Raw genomic sequence first — 21,050 nt, 5'->3', positions numbered from 1 at the left:
GCCGCGAGCACTCTTTTATTGAACAGTGTTATGTGAGACAATTATACAGACAGCCTTGCCTTGCGTAGAGCAAGAACCATCAGTGCCAGAAGCGCTGTGACAGGTTATGAAAATGTCATAAAAATACTCCCAGCCATTTGGCTTCATTGCCGGGAAATGGGAGCACCGGGAAACCCCTTCGGCAAGATGTAGGCTGGTGTACGTGTGCGCGTGTGTTTGCTTGTGTTTTCCACGCTGACGAAAGGGAAAACGACGAGCATAACAAATCGCTATCGCGTTCGATCGTGCGAACAAACGACTGTTAAACGGAAGGGGTGGGTTTTAATCGCGATTGCTGTTTTGTTTGTTTTATTTCGTTTTCCATCTCATTTTTTTTTTATGTATCTGTGCATTCATTTTTCACCCCCACAAAAATCGCCAGCCGTGGTGTTTTTTCCTCTAGCAAACCGACATCCGACATCGTGACGTAGTGAGTGTGACGGATATCCGGAAAAAGGCGCGAAAGCAAAGCAAACGAAAAGCGTGCACAGTGATCGATAACGAGTTTCAGGATTTCAGCTACAACAGCAACAGCAAGTACAACAACACCACAAGAACACCGAAACCGAACGAAAACGAAACCGATATAGTGATTTCGAGTCGGGCAGCGGCACCTCGCGGCTCGATGTTGATTGATTTGCGCTGTTAATTAGCCATTACTCATCGGTACCAGGCGTGTGCGAAAAAGGGACGGCAAGCACGTGCAGCACGAGGCGACGCCAGCGCCGTGATCGGTGCACCGGAACTGCACGTCGGGCGGAGAAGGTGCCAGCGAGAAATCAAATCAAATCGACCGCAAATATGGGCAACATTTTCCTGCTCCTGTTCGGATTGCATCTGGTGAGTTACGGTACGGGCGGTTGAGCCTCGTAGACGGTGTTTTTGCACTCGTCGTGGGATGTAGTCACTGACCTTGGGAAAGGGAATAGTCGTCTCATTTGCTTAACGAAACGGTAAATTGTGACACTGATAAAATAAGCTTTGAAAAACATCTATAATGTTTGAAATGTGTGCAATAGCAAAAAGTTTTTATGAGTGTCTAGTAATTATTGCATAAGAGATGCCAGTTTTTGATCAAGAATTTATCAAAGTGCCTACCTCATTAGAACCAAGCCCTTCACGTTCTATTACTCACCACCTCCGGATGTATAATTAGTGTCATGTACAACCCCACAATTAATATACAATCATCATCTCAGGCGGGAAATGATTCTCATCCAAGTCACGGTTGTCGTATACGCGAGCAAATCAATTTACAGCCACGAGCCCCTCCCTTCAATTGATGTTAAAAATTATATTTTCTAAGGAAAAATGCTCCACACCTAATGCTAGTCTTCCAGCGAGGTGTTTTATCGATCACTCATAGCTCACATTTGGTGAATGCGGATCGCGCACTTAGAATTGATCATATTCTCTGTGAACCATGTTCATCAATTTGGATCACGATCGAATGAAAATTGATTGATCGAAACCGGGCAGAATTAATTGCGGCTCACTTACGGAACCCTTTTTCATCACACGTGTACCGTCAATAGACGCGTTCATGCACCAAGATTAACCTTTTCAAAAAGGCACCATTAAATCATCAATGCAAGAGCGTCGATACACTTACGACGGTGGGCCTCAAATGCGCATATCATTCCGGGCGGGCGGATCAATTCGAAATGCTCCGGTGCAGGCGTTCCTGGGTGGAAAATTTCAATACCTTCTCCCAGCCGAGATTGGCCGCTGCCACACGTGCCGCATATGATGCAACTCACCGTTTCGCTTGTACTCTCTCGTGCAAGCATAGGTCTACATTCAGCTGATGATTTCTAAACCACACGTACCGTTTGCTCTTGACGCCGCTTGATGGACTAGTCCGCCGACAGATTTACGCCCGAACGATCGCCCTGGTAAATAATACGATGATAAATAAAATTCCAACCCCACGAAGGCTACATTTCCTATCTTCAAGGGCATCCTAAAAATTTGCTAATGATCGCACCGGCGATATTTTCGCGCTCCGGTAAGCACACCGGCACCCGTCCAAAGTGCCTCCGGTGAAACTGATTGTTTTCGGTTCACCTCTTTTTGAGTGCCACTACGAGCGAATGGATTTGCGCTGATGATTGATTTCGATGTCGACACGGGAAAATACGATCCTAAAACGTCGGGCACGGTCAGTACGGTCAGTTCTATGCCAATTGAGATTCCATCTAACTCGTAGCACTAATTGGTGCACGGTACGGCTCGAGGCAACGCGAAACAGATTCAATCAAAACCCACCCTGGGCGTTGTATGCAACTGCAATCAAGCGATCGGATGAATGTCATGGCGTCAACGCCGAATCTTGCGCCTTTTTTTCCCACCAAGCTGAAACCGGATCAAAAACATGAATTCTTGTGGTCGACCGAATGAAAATGCTCATTACTCACAGGCACAGCTAGTCAGCGACAGCAACAGCAGTCGCAGGCGTACGAGCTCGTGCAAGCCACAACAAATTAGCTCAACCCACGCATGGAGCCTGCATCGAGGCTCTCCTTTAGAGGAAGGGCGTTTATTGCGTCTTGTGGAAGGGTGAAGGATTGTGAACGATCACTCTAGTGCTTATTATTAGGAGGGGTTTTTTATGTTCCAGTGCGCATGTGGTTTTGTAGAAAATTCGTAACAAATATCGAGTTATCGAATGACATGTAAACTTCATTCTTTGTTCCATCTAAAGGAAGCTCGAATTAGGATGTAATTTACAATGACAAAGAAATTGCACCGTTCAATGGATTGAGCATCGATTAAAGAACAAAGAAAATATCGAAGCAAGAAAGTAGCTAATGAATATTGCAAGCGAAGCATAATCACGATCACTTTGATGCTTGAAATTATGCTCCCGTGCATTTATCTTCAATCGTTCATTTCGGTTCGATTTCCTTTGTGCCATGACAAAGCTATCGAGTGATCCTTTCCTTTCTCCTGCCTGATGAGTCTTTGTGATCAGTACTAGAAGCCAAGAGAACGGCAAGGATTATCATAATTAATAAGTATCGATATTACTGACGTACATTAGGGAAATTGACCTGAAAACCAAGCCGTTTATCCTACCAATGCCAACCGTATTCAAGCGACTCGACCTAGAAATTGATCGTGACGATAATTAACGTCGTTAGCAGAGATTCTCATCGTTCGATCAAATTCAGGCCCCAAACGAGGCGTACTCCGTTCTGTTTTCCTCCCCAAAAGCATCTAAAAAAGCCGAATGCTCTGCCTCGCCGTCGTCGCTTTCACTATCGGTATGCTTTTCTGCACTCCAACAAGAAGACAGCTGTGGGTGCTGGAGTGAGTTTTTGGTACGTTTATGGACGAAAAAAGCCCGAACCTGACCGAACCGAATTTGATCCATCCATTTACTTTTTACGATATCGATCGTCGTGCGCCGAGGATGCAAAAGGGCAGCAGGAAGAACGGCAACTGGACAAGAAAATCGCGCACGTTTTCGGTCACGTTTTCTTACATGACACCCAGAGCGAACGGCAGAACTGGTTCACCGTAGCCGTGCCCTCTCACAGTTCACAGTAGCCATAAAAAGCCCTGCCCAGAGTGGCTGTACCAACAGACGACGGCGCGTTCATAAAGGCGGTTTGATTCAAGTATGCCCGAGCCTTTGAGTGTTGGGAACCGTTCGATCATATGGATCCATTTACGTTGCTTGAGGCACGATGTTTTTGTGGGCCATATATGGGATTAGGATTCCCGTTGATCAATTGAACTTCTAGTAATCTCATGTCTTTTTTATTATAAGCACATAAAAATGGATGATCAATCCCAGGAAAAATTAAAACTTTATGTAAGCAACAAAACGAGTAAACATTTTGTTGTTATCATTAGTTGTTTGCTTTATAAAATTTAATTCAAATCATGATATCCTTGATCTTTATAATAATATAATGCTTCAAGATCGCTTCTGGACTATAACGCATGGAAATTGACATTTACAGCATCCGCAAAAGCTATCAACGCGATGTAAATCATTCTCTCATCAAAATGCAACCGCTGCAAGCGCTAGATGAACCATAGAAAACCCCATCTGATAATGGTCCAGCTTTACCATTTTTTCCCACCACGAGCTGGTATCTCTCCCGAAACCTTTATACGTTCCCCTATCTTGTCAGCTCGTTTCGAGGGACGGACCTTCAGGTGGGTCAACCCGCACCCACCAGCCCGGGGCATTGTTTTACGCCGGTGGCAAAAATAACAAACCCTTGACACATTGCCATTGTCACCGGTTAGGCCGATTTGCCGCCCGTGCGATTGTTTGCTTTCGCATCAATGGTAATTATGCTGCGAGGCCAAAGATTAGTCAAACGCGAACCCTACCTTACGCAACCGGTCTCACTTTTCGGAGTACGGCCATCGAAAAGATGACGCCCGGCCTCGAGCGGCGTACGAACGTACGGTTCACAATTGCACCGCCGCTGAGCTGCAACCAAGGACCACCAATTCATCACGTTCCGCTCGGTTGGAGCCAAATCGATTACTTCGAGTGTTTGCAAATTCTTCCAAATCACTCATCGATCGCTGGGAGAACGATCGCTCGGATCGATGAACGACTAACGCACGGAAAATAAACTTCATTCATCGCTCGGCTCGCCTCATCAAGCGAGCACGGTACTTTCGCTTTCGCTGGTGCCCTGTTTCGTTATTTTGTTGTGGCCCGGTGGCCCGGGAAAGCCCGGCTCACACGGCAACGCAACGATCTAGACGAAAGACTTCAACGCCAAAACAAAGCGACGAACCTCGCTTTTGCCCATCGAGGCGAAAGGGATTCGGAGTCGCGATCCCGCGGGGTCGGGTTCGTTATGAACGATCGTGCGGAATTGAGGTGCAAGCAGACCCAGCAGGACACTTTTTTGCGTAAGAAAAGGCCCTACTACCTCTCAGGAGTGTGAGAGAGAGAGAGAGAAGCAAAAAACACATTCATACACTCACAAATCAACGACAATCATAATCAAGAGCCTACGTGAGCAGCGCGAATCTATTCGCGATCACGAACCCTCGGTTGGGTGGAAAAAGGCCTTAAGGCTGAGGAGTTTGCGCGGCTTATGATCACCCGTGGAGGTTGTCGTTTCTTGTTTATGCTTCCGAGAAGCATTTGAACGTGGTTATGCTGAAACAGAAACGCAACCAGCTATTGGGAACCGGGTATCGATTCGCTCTCGTTTCGGTGAGCCTACGAACGCTTGCTCCAGTTTCAGGCCGTCTTCCGTTTTTTTTTTCTACAAACCAACCCAAAAATGGTTCAGCAAACGGTCGGGTGCGTGTGCCATCGGTTCGCCTTCCTGGCTCGGTGTGACGTAACAGACCCCAAAAAGGCATGACGGGGGTGATTCCTGCGACGATTCCGGCCATGGCGTGTGTTGTTTTTCTTCTCTCTTCGCCATTCTCCCGCCGTTCGCTTTCGTTTTCCTTTTTCGCGATCCATTTCTTTTCCTGTCCCTTAAGCACGCCACGCAAAGGAGGATCCCCAGCGTCTGCTGCTGCTGTTGCAATGGAGCTTCCGTTCGTGCGAACGCGGCCAACATAACCAGTCGGTCGCGGAGTTTGCGCGTAATAAAACGGAAGCCATGGGAGCCAACCGAGGTGGTTGGTTTGCTGTGAGAGTAGTCACGCGTATGGAGGCGTGATTTACGCTACGAAAGATGTTGGAACCATTCTATTAGTGGATTAGCCATTACCGTAACACCAATAAACACCACGGACGAATGTTCTCCGGGTGAATGTGGGGGTGAATTAAGAAGAAGCAAAAAATCAGCGTCTAACCACAAACAATACAACTCTTTTTGGATTAGGCTGAGATACGCGTTTGAAGTAAATAAAAGTAGCATTTTAAAAATTGAAAGTATTTCCTTGGCGTTCGTAGCGAGCTTAACGCTAAGCTCTACCGGATTCGGGTGCTGGCTTTCCATACGTCCATGAAAGTGACGAATTTGGAAGTGAACAATGCGAATTCAATATATGATCCAAGTTGATCTACTTTTAATCCTGTCGTACTGCCATAATAAAGATATACTCATTCAATCCTGCAATCAAGCAAACCGTCCGTTCGCCCCCTTATTCACCCTTACGGGCTTCCCGTGCGTGTCAAAGTCAAAGTCACCCATTTCGGACCTACGGTTAGGCTGACCTTAGATCGCAATGCAGCCGAGGGAATTGTATAATCGACCGGGCCCAACCCGCGCAATTTTATTTGTCTAGCTGTGTACGACGGCTTGTGTGCGTGTGCGGCAGAGGAAACGAGAAGCAAATAAGACGAAATAAAAAGGCATCAAACAACACCCCCGATGGACACCGGAACCTTGGGCAGCCTTGAACTGATTTACGCTCGCCGGACCATTCCCGGGCCAGCCATGTCCATGCCACCGGGCTGACCGACATTTCGCTTTCCGGAGCGAAATCTTAAATATCTCCACGATAGGCCAATTTCCAGCCGATCATGGTCAGGCTTGAAACGGGGTGATCAGTGCGAACGCGAATCGATCTACCTACCTGGGAAGCGTGCCATAAAGCGCGAATGAAACGCTACCCTCATCGTGCGAAGGGGTTGCGCGCTTGCATCAATCATCGGTACCAATTACCAAATCACACCCTCCCTAAAGTTAATGGTCAGCCTGGGGAGGGGTGGTTCTTTTTTTTCTTACGCTTGCTGCCCACCCGCCCCACGGCAAAAGAGAAAGGAGGTTTCGTCTGGCGAGAGGGTCTGGCCCCTTGGTTTCGGTGGAATTCGCTACAATTTTTTGGTTCACCCTAAAACTCACGGACCAACCCTTAATTCGGCACGTGACGGGACGGGCGTTTTGCGGGCGTTCAAAAAAGGTGGTAGTTTAATCTGTGGCTATTTAATCGCTAGAGCAGAAGCGCACCGAAGGGCAAATTAAGGGTCGGCATGGTAAAATTGGCGGCAAAAATTGAACATCCCGACGATGCTGTAACCGACCGCCATTCGATGGGTGGAAATTATGGCCCCTACTATACGGCCTCGCGTTGAGGAAGGCATAGAAATTAGCTCACCGACTAGAAAACAAAAACAATCCACTCTCGCAAAAGCGCTGCTAAAGTGGTCCATGTTTCGATCGCGCCTGCAGCGATCCTTTGGCGGGAAAGAAAGAAACACAGACGAAACAAAAAAAAAACGCACCACAACATCGATCAAACGCAATCGCAACAAACATTAATGGCCAACATTACGCACCGGTAGCGGCTATAGGAAGCGGATCCGATATATCGCCATTCGGAAGTGACGCTACCCCACCGGTTCACCGGTTCAGCTTTTACCCAAAACCGGATCATCTCGCGTCTCCCTCCCTGGGCCATCTCCACGCAAGCGATGCGGTAATAAAGCGCCATTGGAAAAGCGCACGTGAGCCGAAGGAGGTGACCGCACATCGTCGATTACACCGGGGACCGGATTTTGCAGCAGCTAATCACGAAGCACGGGCTTCACTTTGGGAGTTCCTGCTTCGTTTGCGAGGACCCCTGTTTGCCCTTCTACCTTGCGGGCGGAAGGTGGAAAAATGGACGGTGAAATTAGACAACACCACCCCAAACACGGGCGAGTGCAGCAGGGTGAAAAAAGCATCGGGAAACATCGAAACGTTGATCGAAATGACATTTAGAGGTGGCTTGACATTGAGGAGAAAGGCTCACCAACAGGAAAGGGGAGGACGTTTTTAACCCAACGAGTGATGAAAGAGACGCCCGTTCCGGAGCCATTGAGAAATCCGGTTCTGCAGGCTACGGCGGCCGGTTTTAGGTACGACTTCTTTTGCGTATAATTTTTTTTTATTTCGGAACGATTTCGCATAAATCGTACGCAAACACTTTCACTGCCAACTGCCTTCGGAAACGGCACCGGTGCTGGCTCTTCTGAGTGCGGTAAATCTGCACTTGCACTTGTACGGATGGAGCAACTGCACCATCATGTTCCGGGAGTGCATTTTCCCTGCATTCCGGTTCCGGTGTGCCTCACGATCGGTATCAGTCGGTGGTTTCCCACGGCAATCCGTATTGCGCATGCTGCTATCGCGAATGGCATACAGGATCGCTTTGAAGATAATAGAAGCAGGAGAAAAGAGGGTTGCCTTTGCTTATCTGATCCCTCGTTCCCGTAACTGATTTTTTTTTTGTGTCACGACGGTCACAAACGTACGTCGCACGCGACAACTGCATGTGGAAAGTGAAAACAAACACTTTCATCGTAAGAAACGGGTATGAGGGAGGTTGTTTGAAGGGAAAAGCTAGGAAATCCCCCTTTTATGAGTGTCTACAACTGACTACTTAAACAAACAGAATTGCGCTCGCATCCATAGAGTAATGAACCAAAATGAACCACCCCCAGCTTAAATCGGTTCCTTCCGACGGATGAGGATCGACGCCAAAAATGCATCCGGCGCCCGGACACAGGCGCCCTTAAACGGGTTTATGCAAAGCCTGTAATTGCAGCCGTTTGCTTCACAAACCGCCAGAAAGGCACGCCAAGGAAGTGCGCCCATTGCGCGTAGGCGTATAATTGGCCACAAGCCCACAATCCCAAATCGAGCGCCACGCGCGCGCATTGCGTGGTTCCGGCACCAGAAAAGGGGGCCCACTAATCGGTTCTTGAATATGCATGAGAAGAGCTCTTAGGAAGGAGGGGAGTGCAAATTTTTGCGTAGAGAGGTTCTGTTTTTTTTGCATAAATTTGCAACGCCCCATAGTTGGGATGCACTTTTTTAATGCACGGTACGGTACCTGCATGCCATGAGTTTGCTCATAATCAGGCGCTTCATAGCGTGTTTGAGGTTGAATGCGTTGTACAGAGAGGATGCCGTTGAACGTGACTGATGGAAACGGAACGAGGAGATATTCAATCAACACCTAGCTGATGGCATATTGTTCGCTTCGTTTGGTGCGTGAATAGCGCATTTGTCATTGATGGGTTGTTTTTTTTTTTCTTCAATCATTCAATTAACGTTCAAATGGGGTGATAATTGCAGCGGAGTAATTAAGCATAATTTATAATGAGTGAAGAACAAAAACATCACATTTGTCTTAGAACAAAAAAAAAGGTTTAGTCTCGTGTGTCCTTGCGGTGAATTATAAAAACTAATGCAAGCTGAAGGTGATGTGCATCAGACGAAATCAATCCCAAAAGAGAGCAGAGAAAACACTCCACATTTGAACCGTTGAAATGGTTTTAATCGAATTAACATGCCCCCATTGCACACAACTCGCCCCAGCTCGACTGCTCCAAGGTTAAAGCATAAGGCATGCAAATCTTCGTCAGATTTCGCAAAACAAAGCCCCAAAACACACCTTTCGCGCACTCGCCGCACATGACTCGTCGTCGGTGGTGGAAAAGCCTCCACCACGAAATGAACAATAGAAATGCGCGGGTAATTTGTCCGCATTCGCACGCGCCTGAAGAAAAAAAACACGCACACAAGAAGCGCGACTTCAAATGGCATCCCAGCCTACAGCAGTCCACTGGATGGGCCATATAGCCTCTTAGCTGGCGGTCTCTCACGGTACCGGTGGATAATGTCTGCTTTTAATTGAGACCTTCCGACGCGATCGGCATGGTGGCGCGAATTACGACGTTACGTCAAACTGGCACGTCAAAGCAGGGGTACTTTCGCGTGAAAGCAACACCAGTGCGATTCCGCGACCTGCGGCTACTCCAGAGGACTGCTTCCCATACTGTTTGAACCTGCGCCGTGCGAGCCTGGAGGCGTCATGACAACGCATCGCAGGAACTCGTCGTCATGGTGAAACGTTCCTGACAACGCGTCACCCTAAGGACCGAGAAAGCAAATGCATTCGTTAGCTGTCATCGCCCTCGCGTGGAAGTTGTCGTGATGTCGTCCTCCTCGGCAAGCCGTAGCCCGGACAAGCGCAAGAAACCGTTGCCGTATTTCATGCAGAAACCCGACGAGGGTACTCTGCCATCGTTCCAGAACCGGCGTACTCTGGCGGATCATGTGAAGGATAACATGCTGTGTGCTGGCCGGAAGCGTTACTTCCAGCGCATCGTGTACATTGGCCGGTACAAGAAAATGAGCGGTGCTACGTTGCGAGAGCGATTCGGGAAGGTGGTCAAAGATGTGCAGGAGCGTACGACTACCGAGATCAAGCTGTTCGGGTTGATGCTCAGCTGCGATGACTACACGATGCACATGATTGAGAGCGCTGAAGAAACCATAGGCGAGTACATGCATCAGCTGGCCAAAGTCGAGGATCTGTCTGTGGATACCCGCGTCGTGCTGGTGTACAACAACATCAACCAGCGGTTCTTCCGCAAGCTGGTGTGGCGTGTTTTCGACTACATGGACAGCCTGCCACAGACAGAGCTCGATCAGCGTGACCCGAACTTGATCCAGAGCACGATCGATGCGTTCCTCGTGAAGTTGTTTAAGTTGTGCAAGCAAGTGCGCGCAGAAGAGCTGGACGAAAGCAAGTGTTGTCGATGTTTGCTGGGCAGCAGATACTCCTCAATGATAGGGATACCTTGTTCCGGTTTTTTTTTCAGATTCCGCCTTCAAATCGCTCTACCTGTACGACTACTGCAAAGAGTACACACCTGATACAGCTTTGGTGGAGTATCTGCTGACGTTGCCGTGTCTGTTCACCGTGCAAGAGTACGCGGCTTTCTACGGCCGGTTGCCGGACGTGGACGGGTTACGGGATCGCATTTGGCCCATCCCGAAGGACCTCACACCGTACGATGTGTTCGAAACGGGCCGGTACGACGTGAATCTCACGTTCGGTGATGGCAAGTGAAACCCACGCGGGATGGTAATAAAATGGCGAATCAAATTCGAAAGGAAATTGGATTTTCATTCACCCGGTCGTAAATGCCATATCCCTCCCCCCAGCGATCGTTTTTTTTTATGCCACCGGATCGGATTCTGCGAACGGGCGCAAATGGTCGCGGCGTAACTGCCGATTGCGCGTGTTGCGAGATAAATATGTATGCAGTTTTATTGCAACACCCCCTGGTTGTGGGACCGTTTAGCGCCTAATCCAGCGATGTTGTGCGAGCTTTCTACTTGCACCCGGTGACTCCCGGTGTTGCAGACATGCTGGCGGGCGAGGTGGGCAATTCAAATGAGGTTGGAAAGCTTGCTATTCGGGTGGGCAATCGACGTAACCTTTCGATCGGTGCCGCATGTCGGTGTTGTCTTGCGAAATCGTTCGCTCACACGATAATCGATGGGCATGATTAAATCAACGGAAGTCGTTACGATGTGGAGCAAGCCTCGGGTTGTGAACATGTAAGAGATTTTTGCTTTTAGAGATGTTATTAGAAGGCATAACGAGAGTGTGAAAAACGACAGTGAACATCGTTAGCCAGTGGGATTACGTTGAACAAAAAAAGAACTCTTTCGGCCTTCACATAATGATGCCTTAATAAAGCCAACCCAGGGGACGCAAAACCACGTCTCAATCTCAATTCAACCCACGGGTGGCGAGTTCGAGCGAACCGCGAATGTTGCGATTCCTCAGCTCAATGTCAAGAGCGTGCCAGCAATGATGACAATTGTAGCAAAAAAAATGTCTGCGAAGGCGGACCTGCCACTCGATGACAAATGGCGTACGAACACCTTCTCTCGCGGGACGCGGATTACTTCATCGCACCAGAATCCGTTCGTGCATATTTAGCCCTTCCGCTGGCTGGTGTTTGCTTGCTCTGCACTCAATATCTCCAGCAAACCTGTACTATTTAATGCGCGCTTATTCGACGGCCTGTGGACCAACCTTCCGTAAATGGTCATACGGTGGTCATACGTTGTAGTTCTTTCCTCCCCAAAACGCAATCGCGATCGTTACGATCAGCGAAACGGCGACTCGCGCTCGATGTGACCCAAAGCAAATCAGACCAGAGTTTATGAGGAGTCGAACCATCTGGTGGACACTAGGCGAGTACGATGAATGATGCAGGTTACGCACTGACAACAGCGTACTCCGCGTACTCCGTGTACCTTTGCGTGATCGGTTCAGAGACCACTCAACACACCCACCCGGTGGTTGAGAACGATCGCTTAAGAGAGCACAACCCCCACGCGATCAACCCCAAACCAGACCCACGGCGCCGACCCACGGCTAGCCAGAAGACCTCCTCTGCAGCTCGAGAACTCGAACCATTAAGTGTAACATCGAGCTGATTGACCACGCGGCATCGCCTGAGCTTTGAAACGGAGTGTGAGAGATCTTGTATTGCCCACGTTCCCGAAAAAATAAAACGCTCCATCAACAAAGCCCGGTGGCACCCAAAAGGTGGTCCCAAATTCGGTCAACAATTCATTGAACCCGCGGTTTCGTTTCATTCGGGGTCTAGCACCATCCCGGTGAGGGTTTGTTCCGTGTGGAAGCAGAGACACCCACGGGTTCGGGAACGGGAACAAATGGCGCGTTTACTTCCCGGGGCCACACGTGGGCTAGCGTTTCGCGAGAACATACATCATTTGCTAACGGTTTTGGTTCATTCGTTTATTCCGCAGGTTTTGCTGGACGGGATCAACGCCTCTTGGGGTTCACCGGACAGCAACCAGTACCACATTCAGACGGACGAAGGTCCTGAGCGGTACTTCCGCTATCAGACGGACAATGGGCAGTTTCGGAAGGAAAAGCGGCTGCAGGATGGCACCGTGATCGGTAAGTGACGTCACTGTCAAGGGCATTTTGACAATTTCTAACTCGTTTTTCACGGCTACTTTGATGTTAGGTACGGATGCTTGGATCGATGCGTCAGGATACCTACGTCAGAACGATTACATCGCGGATCATAAAGGCTATCGGATTCTGAAATCGAAAACCGTCTACGTCGGTCGAGATCGACCAATCCAGGTGAGTGACTTTTCCTAGTGAAAAGCTCATTTTCCCATAGCCACATTTTCATGGTTTTTTCCACCCTCGAAACAGGATGCCATTAAGGTGGCGAAAAATAAACCCGCAGATTCGGGTGTCCTGGTACCTTCGGATCCTTCGTACGAGCCTCCCGCACCTCCGGCCTCCCCACCACAACCCGTCGCCGTTGTCCCTTCGACCCCTCGTCCCATTTCCGTTCACTCCACCCCATCCCTCAATGCGGTCTTCATCCGGCCCCATTCGCAACCGATCCTTCCATCCAGTTACAGTCCCGACCAGAAGTACCTGCCCGTCGGTCCCAGTTCCCCAGCCACCCCTGGCCATCACCCATATCCGACGGCATCGGCAAGACCGCCAACGCTGGACATTTACGTGCCCTCGACGACCTACACACCGCTAACCGGAAATGACCTTTCTTCGACCCCGATCGCTGTTTATGCGCCATCCTCCACACCATCACCTCTTAGAGACGGTTCCGAAGCGCATCTTCCGCCACTTGTGATTTATAATGGCAACCCACCGGTTGATCCAAACACCGGTTACATCGCCGCAACGACATACTCTCCACCACATCGGCGTCGGAAGCCTCATCCTGCCAATCGACGTCCGATCCTTATTGGATCTCAGCGTCCTTACGTCGAGAGCTCTACTCCAGCCACAGTACATCTTGCTGCGCTCGATGGTGGCAACAACCTACTGGGAGCTGGCTTTAACCGCGATGCGATCGAACCTGTGGCACAGTACGATCAGTACAACCGACGGTTCTACGACGAAAACGGTCAAGAGCTAGTCGTGAGGAGGAACGGTGAAAGTCATCCTTACGACGGGGTAGCCGTCACCAACGATGGTTTCCGGTATTACCTACCACGACAGTACCACGAGGAACGTAACTCAGCCAGTGACACGCGGGATGGTTCGTTTGGGTACATCGATCCGTTTGGAATCCGCCGGGTGGTTTATTACAACACCGGTCCGGGGAAAGGATTCGTTCATCGAAAGAACAACCGTTTTGTTGGGTTCGATGCGACACCCTACGATCCAAGACCACAAGCGTAGTAACACATACACACATACACTGTAAAATGTCCTTTCATCCCATCGCTTCCATCGCCACCAAGAATGCTAACCGAGCGCTACCCTACTTATTTATTTCCCTCCTCGTATAACACCGCGCGTTAGCCGTATTTGGGCTTGGGACATTCAGCGAACGATGCGTAAGGCAGGTCCTTTCCGAGTGTCCCCGTTCGTACCGGCCAGCCCTAGTAATTGATTTCATTATCCTGACCAGTGGGAGAACGCCTCATAGCTGACGACGGTGACGACACACGGACTTATCCCTTCCCGCAACAAGGATGGGTGGTTTCAGTTGAAACGCGATGGAGTAGGCTTCGATCGGAAAAGTCACCCCTCGAATCCATTTTCCACCTTGAGCAACCGATCCACCGACGTACGAAGCTTGCTTTGAATTCCATCTCGCCAAATTAAATCGTGAATACGCTCGAAATGAATCGCATCGCTTTCGGTACGGAGGTCGGTAACAAGATGGCCGATTGCAGCGTCAAAAAACCCGCGCGATCGGATGATCGATGGGGGAGGCAGTTGTAATGGGTTCGTTCGCGATCGTTTCGGTGCGTTGAAACGCAATTCGACTGGCACCACGACGCATTCGTGCCACGGTTCGGTCCACACGGGCGAATGGAAGACATTTGCAACATGCGGCGTTTGAGATGTGTATCACGAGCTAATTTTCGCTTGATTAATGCGCGATCGTGGCAATTCGAATGTCACATTTGGGCATGATCACGTGGTTGAGAGGGTTTAGGTCGCCCCAGGAGAATGGCTCGTGTGTGGGCCGGGCAAATAAAGTGTCTTCATTAATGCGGGTGTTACACATTTTTGGGTAACGAAACTGCTGACAGCTTTTAGCGATTGCTGTTAAGCTTCCCGCCTGAAGGGTTGCCGATACGCAAACATGGCGCAAGGTTGCTCGTTTTGACAACGCGGTAATGGTCCATTACCGGGTCAAATCGCTCAATTCGGAAGTGAAGAGGTTCGACAATTGTGGAAGGAAAGAAGGTTTTCCATCGTGTCGTTGCCGCCGTCGTTCCCATGATATCATATTCCACACTGCATAACCTACAGTTAGCAAGCCGTTAGAATAGCAGACGTTTTTGCAAATTGCCATAATTTTAAGCGTAGAACTGTAGGTAAGCAATAAGGTACGCAACTAAGCACGATCTGCGGTGTAGTTTTGTTTTTCTTCCTCATTTATCGTAACTTATCGTACATTAGTAACATTTTTTTTCATTTGCTTCATTATGCTGTTTCGAAATCGTTCGAATTGACCATGTGTCGAAGTAACACTTGGAAAACCGAGAATAGAAAATCAAATAAGAAAAATGCCGCAAGAGGTAGGAACAACATAAAAAAAACATAGAACACAGTAATACAAACTAATTGCCATATCAGCAGGAAGCAGCACCATGCGGTACTGCCACCGATATATATCATATAGGAAACAAAAAGGGCAACAGCGTGTTATACCACGCAATCGCAGGTGATCGCGTGGCTTCGCTTCGCTTTAACATACTCACGTGCCGACAACTCGAAATCGCTTGCTCGTGTGCTCTCACTTTTCTCCGGCAATAGATCTTCATTTCCGGTGGCGCTTTTGGTCGCTTTCCAACTGGGCCAAGCTCCTCATGGCTACCGGTTCTCAGAAGAGAAAGAAACAAAAACATTCCATAAATTCATACGGCAGGCAAAATGCACGCCACGGAAATGAACTTCCGTTACGGAGAATGCCGCACTGTTCCGTCGTAGGTGCTACGGCGATAGCCAACATGGCGGTTTATGCACGAGCGTTAATAACATAAAGATCAACACAACAACAAAAAATCAGCCAATTTTATGCCGAACTAAGGTTAGTACGATACTCTCCGTATCCCTGGGGGCGCCCCCGGGATCGGACGCTTTAATTCGTATTAGGCGAACAATTAAAAATGCGTGTTTGAAATGCCGGACGCACATACACACAAACACACGTTAATGTACCAGGGGTGGAATCGCTTCCGTGTTCTCCTCCACCCCCCCCCCCCCCTCTCTTCCAAGTGGGAAGCATGTTTCAATAAAGTCCGGTCTGACCGAGTGATCCATTGCTACACTGGAATTACATGCGGCGCCTCGCGTAGTTTTCATCCGAAACGCCCTCGGGCAGCCTGATCCAGTTCTCCCGGGGGATGTTCTGGGCCAAATGTCTGAAATGGACGACCTTGTCCTTCACTCCCACCAGCTTCGATTATTGGGGGGAGTCGTTTCGGTATAAAACTATGCCACAATCGGTAGCGCCAAACGAAACCACGGATGGTGCTCAGGATGGTGAGTGATCCATAGCTCTACGGTCGAACATCTCCATCAGCGAAGGTTACCCAGCTTCATCCTTATCTGATTCTCTCGTCCACCTTCCTAGAGGATGTCACTTTTCGCCTCCAGGTTGCTGCTCGTTGGAGCCTTCCTGGTAACCTCATCGATCGCTGAGGATCTCGTCCCTGGCAATGTTGCGACTCCTAAGGAACAAGCCACGACCGTCAACTCGGAGGGCGTCGTGGTGACAACCCACGTCGAGAATGCCGTTGGAGACAAGCTGGACTTCAACGGAGAGCACTTCTTTGGGCGCGATCAAGCACAACACGACTACAACCGGCAGGCTCATCTGAAGCTAGAGTACGTCCGGAATCAGGATCCTCAACTACGTCGGTACCTGGGAAAAGCGATTGCTAAAAGACAGGCTGACTTCCCGTATCCTCCGGCTGTTTATCCGCCTACTCATTACGAACCACCTACTACCCTAGCTCCACCACCTCCTCCACCACCACCTCCTCCTTCACCTCCGCCACCACCTCCAACACCAACAACAACGACCACGACGACCACAACGACGACTACGACAACTACGCCTGAACCGACAACTACCTCAGATCCTCTGCCAGCAGTACCACACGAAGTCTACGGACCTCCAGGAGCAGCAGTTGAGCAGCCGTCCGTTGTAGTTCCGTGCGTGTCCTCGAACCAGGACGTAGCGGTAGGCAACGTGGACTGTCTGTTTTCGCAACTTCCCCCACTTCCAGATCTCACCACCGTTCCCCCGGTACCACTTCCGATGCCAGTTGAACCGGAACCGGATACTCCGTATCCACTTCCGACGTTCCCCGCTGAACCGGATCCTTCCGTGAACCTTTGGAATGAACCAGTGCAGGTGTTGGTTGGAGTAGTGCCGGAAGAACCGCTGTACACCCTGAACGAGGTAGTCGGAGTAGTCGGTGGTTCCGGACCACCAGTTGAGCCACCCAAACCCGACAACGCACCCCCAAGCAGTTGTAGCGAATGCTTCAACCAACTACCTCCACTACCGGAACTAGTGTATCCTGAGCCGGTTGTTACAAATACTCCTGCCCCTGTAGAACCTTCTACTGTTCCCGTGCCTACGAACTGTGTGCCAGCGGAACACCGGAACCGAGTGAACGAAGGAAACCTGTACGATCCGGTTGACCTGCGAGTCGGCTCGAGGACAAACCTACAACCCCGTGTTCTCTCCACACACTCGCAGGTGTTTCTCGTGCAATCGATGGAGCCCTACCCTGTCCTGAAAGTGAAGGCTGGACGTTATACTGCGCCTACTGGAGTCGTCAATCGAGGATCGCTTAAATTCGCTCACAGTTACCAGGATACGGGTGATGGCCGACTGCGGAATGACGTCGATTCTGTCGTTGTGCCGTCAGAAGGACAACCGGGAGAGCTCACCCAGATCGTGGTGTGTACCGTAGATTGCCACACGCTGGAAGAGAAGGTTCCGGCACCGAAAAGCTCCGTCATGGAGATCCCAAGCGATGGACGGTTGTGGTAGGGAACGTTTATCTCAAGCCATGGTTCAGAAATATGGTACTGTGGTTAGAAATATGAATTGAAATATAACACATGAAATACGTTCAGTATGAAACTAGTGTTGGATGTTTTTTTTGCTCGAATACATACACGAACTCCATGGCATGTTAACTCATTTGTGACGAATTTGTAACGAATTGATTGCCCATGTAGGAAATTCAATGTACAACAATTGTACGAACAATCGTACTTATCAGCCGGACATTAATCGTATTGTGCAGTCGTACGATAGTTCATACTAGTTATATGCAGTGTGAGTTTAACAGGCTTTATACTTTGATCAAGAACCACAAAGTTGTATTTTTGTATGATGAGTTTTAAACATTTTTGTAGTTTTGCTTCCTTTTTTTAAACACCAAGAGCCAAGAGTAGCCCACAACGATCATCAAAGTGTGATTTTGACGATCATTAACACCTACGATCTTTTGATTTCACAGCTAACGATCGCCACCCCATTGTTGTGCTTTTGTGCTCCATATGATCGGGCTTCCCTGGCGTATTATCTCTTTCTATCTCTCTGTTATGTTTTCGCACCCTTCTCTCTCATTTCGCGTCTCGCCGAGAGCGATGTTGGCTCATATGTTATTATTCAAGGTCAGCCGGACGCCCATGCTCTTGTTATGCATTCCTATCGGCTATGTACCGCTACCCAAACTGCGCGTGGTGTGCGTGATAGATCGTTTTCAAAATAAAAACGCGTACCATTTTGCCGCAACATATAAGATTTTCCCATGATCGCGTGGAATTTTGATTGCAATTAAATACAACACGAACATGATCGCACAATAAAGAGACAGTGAATCGTCACGATCATCTGCGACATAGCTTGCACTGGAAGAAATAACGATATGTTGCCACTGAACATGCGCCCGCAGCATGATCGACAGCATCGATCGTTTGTGCTTACTACATTAAATTTCGGTTGCTCATTGGTGTGTGTGAAGCAGTCCAGCTAACCGGTGGTAGACAGCGATCGCTTTCAATCAGAATGCGATCAATGTAACCGGCTACATTGGTTTTGCATCAGTAGCAAACGGCTGTTCCTTAGGACCATCTTAACAGTATCTCAGTTCATATTCAGGAGCAGAGGTGAAGGGATGCTATTCGTCCTTTTCGTGGCTTCAGTGTGATACTTGATCGTGATTCAAACATGAATCTCCCTAGGCAGATTGCCATACGTTTTTCATTGCTGCTAAAAGGGGAGCAGAGCCGTCTGTTCTCTACCAAGTGTACGCAAATCCCGGAAGGGTAGGTGATATTCGCGCCCCTTATAAGGAGTCTTCTCGTAAGCCAATACACATGATCTTTGCAGGACGGCCAAATCTTTCGACGACATCCCAGGACCGAGAGGACCGTTTGGATTAGGAAATCTTTATCAATACCTTCCCGGAATAGGTAAGATAATGTTCTTGTGGCACACTTGTGATCATCATACAATTTCAACTACTTTCAGGACGATACAGCTTCGATGAACTGCATCGATCTGGTGAAGCTAAGTATCAGAAGTATGGACCAATCGTACGAGAAACGATGGTTCCGGGGAGCGATATCGTTTGGCTGTACGATCCGGAGGATGTAGCCGCCGTTTTGGGTGATCAAACGCCCGGTATGTATCCGTCGCGGCGAAGTCATACAGCGCTGGAAAAATACCGAAAGGATCGCCCTAACGTTTATCGTACGGCAGGGTTGTTACCAACGTAAGACTTCCAAATATCACGTCTAACGACGTAAGGCTCTATAAATGGAGCTTTGATTAACGATTTCTTTTCAGAAATGGACTTGAATGGTGGAAAATTCGATCGGAACTACAAAAAGGACTCAGCTCACCGCAAAGTGTACGGAATTTCTTGCCAGCTACCGATAAAATCACGAAAGAATTCGTTGCACGACTTAAATCTAAAACAGGACAACATCAAGACAATACCGCTGAGAGCATTTTGATAGAGGACTTCATGCCGGATATTTCACGATTGAATTTGGAACGTGCGTGAACTGAGAAATACCCATCATCGCTTTAGTCTGTATAACCCTTACTTTAAATTCCAGTGATCTGTTTGCTAGCTTTCGACGTGCGACTCGATAGCTTCTCCGAGGAGCAAATGCATCCAAATTCCATGTCATCCCGATTGATGGAGTCCGCCGAAACGACCAACTCATGCATCCTGCCCACGGATCAAGGATTTCAGCTGTGGCGCTTCTTTGAAACACCCGCTTACAGGCGCTTGCGTAAGGCGCAGGAATTCATGGAAAAAACTGCTGTCGAGCTCGTGTCCCAGAAGCTGCTGTACTTCGACGAAGATCAGCAACGACTGGCTAGCGATGCGCACGGCTCCAAATCGCTCATGGAGGAATACCTGCGCAATCCCAACCTGGAGCTGAACGACATTATTGGCATGGCGGCAGATTTGTTGCTAGCAGGTGTGCACACGACCAGTTACACTACCGCCTTCGCCCTTTACTATTTGGCACTGAACCGTACTACCGTCCAGGATCGGTTGTTTCAGGAGGCGAAGAAAATTCTACCTGATTCCCGTGAAAACCGCATCGGAGCTGCTGTGTTGGGTTGTAAGTTTAATCAACGGAATGTGCTATTCCCGCCGGTTAGTGGTTAATCTTATATTTGCTCCTATTCAGCCGAGGCGTCGTACTGCCGGGCAGTGCTTAAGGAATCGTTACGTTTAAATCCCATCTCAATCGGCGTGGGCCGCATCCTGAATCGTGACCACGTGCTCGGAGGGTATTGTGTGCCTCGCGGGACGGTGGTCGTGACGCAGAACATGATTTCCTGCCGCCAGGAAGCGTACTTCCGTGAGCCGTATAGCTTCCGGCCTGAGCGATGGATGCGTGAAACAAAGGAACCTGTTAGTCCGCATTTGGTCCTACCGTTCGGACATGGCATGCGATCGTGCATTGCACGTCGTCTGGCCGAGCAAAGCATGCTTGTGCTGCTCTTAAGGGTAAGTTTAGCAATTACACCATGCCCTACTACATCCTATCAATGCCACATAAAACTTCATTCACAGTTAGTACGATCTTACGAAATTGAATGGGCCGGAAACGTCCCAATGGATGTGAAAACGAAGCTTATCAACCAGCCGGACCAACCGATAAAATTACGTTTGAAACCGAGACCATCGTAAATTAGCGAGGATCAACAAACCATTATCGTGCAATTATAAACTGAATGTGCGACA

At 49.0% G+C, this 21,050-nt stretch overlaps 3 protein-coding genes across 3 annotated transcripts; all 3 read left to right on the top strand.

Moving 5' to 3' along the window:
• The first annotated feature begins 756 nt into the window (after window positions 1–756).
• On the top strand, window positions 757–13,971 carry LOC128724798 (uncharacterized). The gene is made up of 4 exons (XM_053818518.1): window positions 757–879; window positions 12,549–12,702; window positions 12,773–12,894; window positions 12,970–13,971. Exons 1-4 carry the CDS (start codon window positions 841–843, stop codon window positions 13,969–13,971), a joined length of 1,317 nt encoding a protein of 438 aa, XP_053674493.1. The 5' UTR covers window positions 757–840.
• LOC128723029 (uncharacterized) lies at window positions 9,906–10,827 on the top strand. Its single transcript, XM_053816732.1, has 2 exons — window positions 9,906–10,500; window positions 10,577–10,827. The coding sequence occupies exons 1-2, from the start codon at window positions 9,906–9,908 to the stop codon at window positions 10,825–10,827; spliced, it is 846 nt and encodes a 281-aa protein (XP_053672707.1).
• A 2,416-nt stretch (window positions 13,972–16,387) lies between the features above and the next one.
• LOC128724796 (cytochrome P450 302a1, mitochondrial) lies at window positions 16,388–20,996 on the top strand. The gene is made up of 9 exons (XM_053818517.1): window positions 16,388–16,667; window positions 17,043–17,218; window positions 17,522–17,814; window positions 19,169–19,251; window positions 19,310–19,553; window positions 19,628–19,839; window positions 19,903–20,421; window positions 20,491–20,813; window positions 20,880–20,996. Exons 1-9 carry the CDS (start codon window positions 16,388–16,390, stop codon window positions 20,994–20,996), a joined length of 2,247 nt encoding a protein of 748 aa, XP_053674492.1.
• The last annotated feature ends 54 nt before the right edge of the window (window positions 20,997–21,050 follow it).

Source organism: Anopheles nili, chromosome 3 (assembly GCF_943737925.1).
Source record: "Anopheles nili chromosome 3, idAnoNiliSN_F5_01, whole genome shotgun sequence".
Taxonomy (NCBI): Eukaryota; Metazoa; Arthropoda; class Insecta; order Diptera; family Culicidae; genus Anopheles; species Anopheles nili.
Note: the sequence above shows the minus strand (reverse complement) of the source record. Positions and strands in the feature narration are given on the sequence as shown.